The 8,778-nt window shown below is 36.0% G+C and overlaps 1 protein-coding gene across 4 annotated transcripts; it reads left to right on the top strand.

Moving 5' to 3' along the window:
* The first annotated feature begins 687 nt into the window (after positions 1 to 687).
* LOC136234008 (protein CROWDED NUCLEI 1-like) lies at positions 688 to 6,792 on the top strand. Of its 4 annotated transcripts, none has more exons than XR_010691017.1 (5): positions 688 to 1,069; positions 1,354 to 1,656; positions 3,052 to 3,475; positions 5,729 to 5,795; positions 6,213 to 6,792. XR_010691017.1 is itself a non-coding variant. In XM_066023756.1 (5 exons), the coding sequence occupies exons 2-4, from the start codon at positions 1,637 to 1,639 to the stop codon at positions 5,788 to 5,790; spliced, it is 492 nt and encodes a 163-aa protein (XP_065879828.1). In that variant the 5' UTR covers positions 688 to 1,069; positions 1,354 to 1,636; the 3' UTR covers positions 5,791 to 5,795; positions 6,213 to 6,792. The 4 variants fall into 4 exon arrangements, 2 of the variants coding, with proteins under 2 accessions (XP_065879828.1, XP_065879829.1); XR_010691018.1 differs by adding an exon at positions 2,173 to 2,941 and having other exon boundaries at positions 3,052 to 5,795; XM_066023756.1 differs by having other exon boundaries at positions 5,743 to 5,795.
* Positions 6,793 to 8,778: the final 1,986 nt, after the last annotated feature.

Below are 8,778 nucleotides of genomic sequence, written 5' to 3'. Positions count from 1 at the left end.
AGTGTTGCAATTTATAGGATTAAATTCGATCAATTGCAACATTATTTAGAAAGTGTTGCCAAAGATATGTTAAATTAACTTTACTATGGTATTTTCGAACACTATTTATAAAGTGTTGCAAGAGATATACAAAAAATTGAAACACTTTATTATGTAGTATGTTTTACATATGAGGAAAAAAAAGAGATAAGGTGCAAAAATACCCCTAACGTTTACAGTCATGAGCAATTTTACCCCTAACGTCTAAAATGGTGCAAGTTTACCCCTAACATTGGTAGCCAAGAGCAATTTTATCTCTAACATTCGCAAGTTTGGTCAATTTTAAATATTATTATAAAACACACGCACTACAAAAATACCTGTGTTTTTATAATATTGTCTGAAATTGATCGAAATTATCAACGTTAGGAGTAAAATTGCTCTTGACTACAAACGTTAGGGGTAAAATTGTATATTTTAGACGTTAGAAATAAAATTACTCATAAACAAAATGTTAGGGATATTTTTACACCTTAATCCATTTACTAAATTTAGATTTTATTATTCTCATAGTATTATTTTAGGTTAATATTAATTAGACTTTTTTTTATTGTCATTGAATCTCCCCAAATAGTTTTCCTTAAAATATTTAACTTTCCCGCTTTACTTTCCCCTAATTTTTCGTGGTTCCCTCCACCCTTTCTCATTCCCAATTTCATTGCTTATTCCCAATTTTATACATCACCCCCAAATTCAAAGTTGACCCCGATGCCTGTTCTCTTATCGGTAAGTTGTGGCTTTCCCTCTAGCGTCTCAACCGCATTGGAGCTTCGAGGAACCCAGACCTCTTCATCAACCTACTTGCTCGCCGCTTCCACAATGTCAAAACCATTCATACGTTTTGGTTTTCGTTTGTTGTTTGATTTCTGATTCTGGTATTATCGCAGTTTTTATGGTTCAATGGCCTCTTTGGTTTCAAAACTTGTATCTCCATTTGAAAGTGGTCACAGGGTTTGGGAGGATCCGTCATTTATAAAGTAAAGAAAGAGGGATCCTCATGTCAATTTGCACTGCCATGAATCCGTTGAAGGTACGATTTCCATTAATTTTTAATTTTAATTACTTCACTCTAATTACTTATGATTGCCATTTCGGAATTTGAGAGTTTATGTGCTGTTTAATTTTTGTTAAAAATGATTCACGGATTCTTTTATTCGGAATTTGACACTTCGTGCATTATTTATATTGATTTTTTTCTTTGAATCTGGTTAAGTTTCCATTATTTTCTTCTTGTAAAGAATCTATGGGTTTTAGTGTCTTATCCAAATTCTCTCGCTTATCTGGGAATCCTTTATTGTCTTTTTGTGTGGATAGGATCTCTAAGATACTGGTATCAGCGCAATCAAGTGGATTTTTCGGTATCCAAGAATGCTGTTTGGGATGATGATGCAGTTCAAAAATCTCTTGATTCTACTGCCTTCTGGGCTAAGGGCTTACCCTTTGTTAAGTCTTTGTCTGGCTTCTGGAATTTTTTCTTGGCTCCCAGCCCTACTACAGTTCCTTCAAAATTTTATGACCCTGCATTTCAGGATTCTGAGTTGGATTTATTATACTGCCAAATGATTAACTAAGGGCTGTACGAATCTGAACAAACTTCATGTTGGTCGTTGTTATGAGGTATCCCTTTGCATTTCTTTCTAATTTCCCAGCACACAGCTCAATACCTTCATTTGCACATCTACCTGGGAACTTCTACAACCCAATCTTCACCACCACAATTTTCATGCATTAATTAATTTAGTTTATAACATTAACATCAGTACTTGATGCATTGAGGCCTAAACCATGCGAAACAGGATCAAGTATTTGCGAAAGTCCATCTAAATTTTAGTATGCATTATTATATGGAGACTTAATCCTGGGTTGTATTGGATTTGGAGTATCTAGATTTGTATCATCAACAATGGGAGCAAACCAATTTGATAAACAAAAGGATCAAGCTACGTTTTTCAACTGGGTTTTCTTCGAATTGTACTTTTTTGCTGTCATAGCTTTCACAGGCATTGTGTATGTACAAGATAACGTCAGTTGTGTTTGGGATATGTTTTGTAGCTACTTTTATTGGTCTAGTTGTTTTCCTTGCTGGTAACAAATTTTACATCCATGATAACCCAAAAGGAAGCCCTTTCACAGGCTTAGCTCAAGTTGTAGTTGCTTCTATTCGGAAAATAAAGATGCCTACCAAAGTTCAGAACTTGTACTATCAGAATCATGCTACCCCATATCAACACCATTTACCTCCCCAATTAACCGACACATTGAGGTTCTTCAACAAAGCAGCAATGGAAAAAGGAGATAAAAATCCAGACGGATCAATTGCAAAACCATGGAGACTATGCACAATACAACAAGTAGAAGATTTCAAAGCATTTATAAAAATATTCCCAATATGATCAAGCAGTATACTAGTAGCCGTTAAAGTAGCACTAGTCCAAGGCAGTTTAACCGTCCTGCAAGCTCTATCCATGGACCGTCACTTAGGCCATTTCAAAATCCATGCAGGCTCTATTACAGTCATAATAGTTCATCCGTTTCTCTAACCTTAATCGACCGCTTTTTCCCCTTTTTGTGGCGAAAAGTGATGCGGAAAATGCCAACACCTCTCTTTAAACTTGGGATCGGACATGTGCTAACAGCATTGGCCATGGGTTAGAGAAGGCAGTGCGTGAGATGCGTGGTGAAAATGCGGAACTTAAGTTCACTGCTGATTCAAAATTGGCTGAAGCAAATGCATTAATAACCAATGTTGAAGAGAAATCACTAGAAGTGGAGGCAAAATTACGAGTTGCTGATGACAAACTTGCTGAAGTGAGTAGAAAGAGCTCAGAACTAGAAAGGAAGTCACATAAGGTGGAATCTCGAGAGTTCTCTTCGCAAGGGAGCGTTTGTCTTTCATTGCCGAGTATTCTCATTGATCCTTCCGATGCTTATATTTGTTCTATTTGCTTCCTAAATTATCTTTCTATTATGGTTATTCAAGTTTTTTGACAATTTAATCTGGAATTTTCTTAGGAGAGAAGCACATGAGTCTGCATTCTCTAGACAAAGGGAGGATTTGAGAGAATGGCAACAGAAATTACAAGAGGGAGAAGAGAGGCTGTCAAAAGCACAAAGAATTATTAACCAAAGAGAGGAAAGGTCCGATGAGAATGATAAGATCTTTAAGCAAAAAGAGAAAGACCTTGAAGAGGCTCAAAGGAAAATTGATGAAGCAAACTCCATGTTGAAAAAGAAAGAAGATGAAATGAGCTGTAGACAGGCTAACCTAGTTCTAAAAGAGAAGGCATGTTTTTTCCTCTTGCTGCATTGTACATTCTTTATATATCTTGACTTTTCTCTTTTGTTTCTGCATGAATTTGATGCCACAAGAAAGAAATTAGTAATAAAAGAGGAAGAATTACGTGTTCGGGAAGAGAAGCTAAATGACAGAGAAAAGGTGTGTCCTTGCTATACTTCTGTGATAGTAAATTTTACTGGCAATTCATTGTGTATTATTATGTCAACAATTCACTTGGTGAGGATTGGAATTTGTTTGTTAACTTTTTAAGTTATCTGTATTTACTGTTCAAGTGTGTAGTGTGAGATTCAGAAGCTAATTGATGAACACAATGGTGGATTTAGGATTCATATGGGTTATTTGTGTAGCTTTACCATGGTGGATTTATGATTCATATGGGTTCTATGTGGATTTAGGATATCATATTAACGAATTAGTTTGCTGATTTGTGTTTGAATCAGTTTGCATTTATGCAAAATTCATGATAGATTGTAAGCAGTTTTCTTGGGTTCTATGTGGATTTAGGATTTAGGATATCATATTAACAAATTGGTTTGCTGATTTGTGTTTGAATCAGTTTGCATTTATGCAAAATTCATGATAGACTGTAAGCAGTTTTCTGATTTTAAATTGTATAAATGACGCTGGTTTAAGTCATTTTCTTTCTAATTAATGCTTTAGAATTGCATATAGAATATACATGATGGGAATTTTTAATTGCATTTTATGGTAAATGTGTGTGATAGGATTGCATTTACTCTTACTATCACAACTTAGATACGCCTGCTACAAATCTTCTTTTTTTCCTAGGTTCAAGAATTATGATTGAATTTGTACCTTGTATTTTATTATCTTTTCTAACTTTTTTGCCTTCCTAGCTAATATTAGTAACTATCAAGAAATAGAATTAAGTTTTTGGATATGTACAATATCATTTATATGAATCTCACAAAGTATCCTAATTTTTTAACAGGTTTAGTTTTTCCTGTGAAAAAGAAGTATTATATAATCTCACACATGGGTTGATGTGAAGATTCTATTAGAATGTGACATAATAAACCAAACTGATATGTTCCGTCAGCTCTTATTAATTGTTGAATTCGGTCAGCCTTGAAACATGACATTAATTGTTGAATTCGGTCAGCCTTGAAACATGACATAATAAAATCGTTTTTTCTATAACCTTCGAATGAATCTTCATGCTTACATAATTATTACGGTTCAACTAGTATAAGTAGTTAAATGACTAAATTAATGTAAAATGAACTTCTTCTGTCTGGTCTGCTGTTAATGGAGTCTGAAATTATTCCATTTACAAAATATTAGTGCGAATGTTGCTGTTAATTAGAGCCATGTTTTATTATGAAAATGAGTCATTTCAGTTTTGATTCTTGTTTTCACTAGAACATGCTTTCACACTAGCTGATTGTTTTTTTTATAAAATGAGGAAAGCAGGTTAGATATGCCTACAACCCTTCTCTTTTTTTTTCCAAGGTTCAAGAAGTATGATTGCATTTATACCTTATATTTTATTATGTTTTCTAAATTTTGTGCCTTCCTAGCTAATATTAGTAATTGTGAAGAAATATAATTAAGTTTTCTGATATATACAATATCATTTACTTGAGATAGATCAAGAGTTAGCTGTCACTTTTTTCATGCTTACTGAAATGAGAAAAGTACTCCTATTAGAATTCCATTGGCTCTTTTTTATTCTATCACAGTAATGTAGAAGAATCTTTCATTTCTATGTTAGAATTTTACCTCCTCCTTTGGTAGAAGCTCTTGATTACCGGTTGTCTATAGAAAGGCATCAACTTTTGCTTATCACATATTGCTTAATTGCTGCCTATCGGAAGGCAGCATGGCTGCTTCCATTTACTGCCATTAATTTTATTGCTTCTAATATTAATTTTTCGAATTAAATAGGGAGATATTACTCTTCTATTTTAGGTTCATTATACCTGTATGTTTATTTTGTTGATATTATCAAAATTTAAGATATAGAAAACAATCTAATTTCAATCATTAATGGTTTTGGGAAGTCTAACGTCTAGTGAATTTTTACTTTCCCAGGTCAAAAGTGGGAAGTCATAGTTTTGGGTCATTATTTTCGTCTGCTTGGGTCATTATTTTCATTTCCCTTCCTTTCCAGAACTTCGATCGGCTTCATTTCCATTTATTGTCTTCAGATATAGGCTCGTTTACTTCTGTCATGTTTTTCTTTCTTCTTTTGATGGATTTTTTGTTAAATATTCTTATCATGTATATACATTCAATCGTTTTGTGGTTTCAAAGGTAATTTCTTATCTTAGTTGCTGTTTTTTATTTTTGGGTTTATAGGTTAGTTTCGATCCACTTCATTTCGGTTTGTTATGTGTAGATCTAAGATGCTGCTAATCGAAATGTTAGGCTTTTTGATATAGGTATTGGAGTTGTTTTGCTTCCATATTCAACAGATTTACTCACTTTAGCAAAGGTATCATTGTTGTTCCATATCTCTTCTAAGTTGTTCCATGTTTGTGGGCCTTCACCAATATTGTTTTGGCTACCTATAATGGAAAACCATTATTTAAAAAGTACAACACTAATCCTGATCAATCTAATGAAAGGAACAACTAAGCCAAGATCTGATATGATTTTTTTTTTTGCTAATTGGTTAGTTTTTCCCTGAATATAACCTAAAGATTATCTATATTCACTTGTGTCATTTGCCCTTATGCTTTTTATAACAATTTGAAAAATCATATCCAATCAGGCTATTGCTACAATCATGATCTGTTAAGAAATGTGTTAGGCATGAAATTGACTAAGTTTAACAAATAATTTATAAGGGAATTCGGGTATTTTTATATCATTTTGTAAGGAATAAGGGCTAATTAATGTCCTTGTGCAGATAAGCAAAGAAAAATGCTAAACTCGCTGGAAACAGCTTATTTCGCTAATGTCAATGAGGAGTGGAGCCTTACTTGTATCCAACGGTTAAACGCCGGATTATCCAATGACAGACAGCGACAGATCGATTGGTGGCAGTGGCAGGAAAGTGGCAGAGCGGCAGGTGAAAGTGTGTGGCGATGGGATTGCCTAAAGAAGCAAGATGATTTGAAGTCTCACCCCCTTGAGTGTTCAAGGGTTAATCTAAAGTTAATCATTTTAGTTTATTTTAATTGTAGTAGGTAGTTGACTTAGTTTGTAGAAAAGGGTACGAAAGTTGTACCGATTTTGGTGGTCTCTGTCTTTTCCCTTTAAATAGGAAAAGCAGAGAAGGATTAGTATGGGATATTTTTCTTAGTTTTGTTTTTAGACAAGTAGAATAGAAGGAAGAAAGGGAGCTCCCATGGAGTCTCAAGCTGTATCAGGAATCCTCTTCTGCTCACTGCTCGATATGAGTGAGTAGACATTTTGAACGGGCACGGCCTGGCCGGCCCAGTGATGTAAGCTTTACAACGTTTTTATGAATATTTAGTGTTTTTCCAATGTCGTGGTCAATGAGGATTTAACTTTCTTGCTCAAGCATGTATGTATGTGTTAGATGAATGATAGGACACTGCTTTCATTTTCACCGATATCTCTATTGATCTCTCAACTTCGAAGCTGACAAGTTAGAAGGTTGTGTCAAGGGTTTTCTCATCTAGAAATGCAGTTTTGCTCTTAATGCTAGAAAGAACGTATCTTTAGGACGCTAAAGATGTTAGTAAATCTTAGGAGTTTGAGAACACACGACAGTTGACTCATACTCACTTCAAAACTGATACTTTGGTTTCATTGGCATTGTCTTTTATTCATGGAATGTTGTAAGACGTAGCACACCGTGTTCGATTATGTCGAGCCTGTTCTATTCCCTAAAATCTTTGCAAAGTAACCTCATTTCCTTGTTTTATCATTCTGCCTGAGTCATTAAACAACCAATATTAAACAATCAACCATAAAGGAAGACACTGTTGTAACACACACTGTTTAGCAACGATTTTCGATATTGATTTGAATCACAATCCCTGTGGAGACGATACTCACTTATCACTTTATTACTTGTATCTAGTGCACTTGCTAGAGTCTCATCTGAGGACAACAAGTTTTTGGCGCCGTTGCCGGGGATTGAGAGCAACAAATTTATAGCTGAAATTTCTGTAAAACAGGGTGTTTTTAATCTGTGTGTTAAGGCGTGTAGGAACAAAGAAGTCATTTTCCGTTTATGCGTAGAGCTGCACCTCCTGTTTTTCCTATCGATCTCGAATTAGAGAGAACGTGTAGACGAAACAGAGTGGGAGCTCGATGTGCTAGACAGAGAGAAAGGCAAAGAGAGAGAAGAATGGCTGGAAGGGAAGGACCAGAACAGCAAGTTCCACCAAACCAAGAAGAGGAAGGAGAAAATAATAACCCTCCTGTTATGAGAATCAGAGACTACTCTAGGCCAACTACCAAGGGACACTCATCGTGTATCGTATTGCCCAACGAGGGGAATAACATGTTCGAAGTCAAAGGGTCCATGATACAAATGATCCAAGCCTCGGTGCAATTTAATGGGTTTCAATCTGAAGATCCTAATGGGCATCTTTAAGAATTCATCACCTTGTGCAACACATTCAGGTCGAACAGAGGTGTCTCTGATGACGTGATCAGATTGAAGCTGTTTCCTTTTTCACTGAGGGATAAAGCAAAAACATGGCTGCGAAATTTACAGCCTGGAACGATCACGAGTTGGGAAGAGATGGCAAGAACTTTTCTGATGAAGTATTTTCCGCCTCGACAAGCCATCAAGCTACGAAATGAAGTGTCACGCTTCATACAGGACGAAGATGAGTTGCTGGCGGAAGCATGGGAAAGATACAAGGAGCTGCTCAGAAGGGTGCCAAATCATGGTATCCCTATGTGGATGCAAATGCAGAATTTTTACAATGGCGCGACCAACGTTTACAAAATCCAGATCGAATCTATCGCGAATGGTAACCCAGAAGATCTAGAGCCACAAGCTTTATATGACCTAATAGAGAAAGTGGTCAGCACGAGTTACAACTGGCATTCGTCAAGAAGTGAAGGAAAAAGGATAGGAAACGAGGATGTCGTGTCAAAACTAACAAGCCAAGTAGAACAGCTTACTCGGCAGCTGGGAAAGATAAATGTCTCGTCCATTCACAATGAACCACCATTTAGTGAACCACCATTCAATGACAGTTGTGGTTTTTGCGGAGGAGCTCATTTCACTATCAACTGTCCTGGAGTTAAGCAAGGAAAAGGCACACGGGCTGAATGCGACTACGCAGAGTACAATCAGAGGAATCAGCCCAACCGTTATTCTAACACCTACAACTTTGAAACCAGGAACCATCCAAATTTTGGATGGACTGGCCAACCAGACCAGCAGGGACCATCACAGTATCAAGATCAGCCGAGGTATCAACAACAGCAAGGAGGACATTACCAAAGACAACCTCAGCAGCATTATAAGCAACCTGTGCCACAAA

Source organism: Euphorbia lathyris, chromosome 6, assembly GCF_963576675.1.
Source record: "Euphorbia lathyris chromosome 6, ddEupLath1.1, whole genome shotgun sequence".
Classification (NCBI taxonomy): Eukaryota; Viridiplantae; Streptophyta; class Magnoliopsida; order Malpighiales; family Euphorbiaceae; genus Euphorbia; species Euphorbia lathyris.
Note: the sequence above shows the minus strand (reverse complement) of the source record. Positions and strands in the feature narration are given on the sequence as shown.

Bases quoted from the DNA above. Each gene is read 5' to 3' on its own strand.
- LOC136234008 (XM_066023756.1), top strand. From the start codon at position 1,637: ATGTTGGTCGTTGTTATGAG. The intron at 1,657-3,051 runs GTATCCCTTTGC...GAATTTTCTTAG, and splicing joins ATGTTGGTCGTTGTTATGAG to GAGAGAAGCACATGAGTCTG. The intron at 3,476-5,742 runs GTGTGTCCTTGC...TTTTTGATATAG, and splicing joins AGCTAAATGACAGAGAAAAG to GTATTGGAGTTGTTTTGCTT.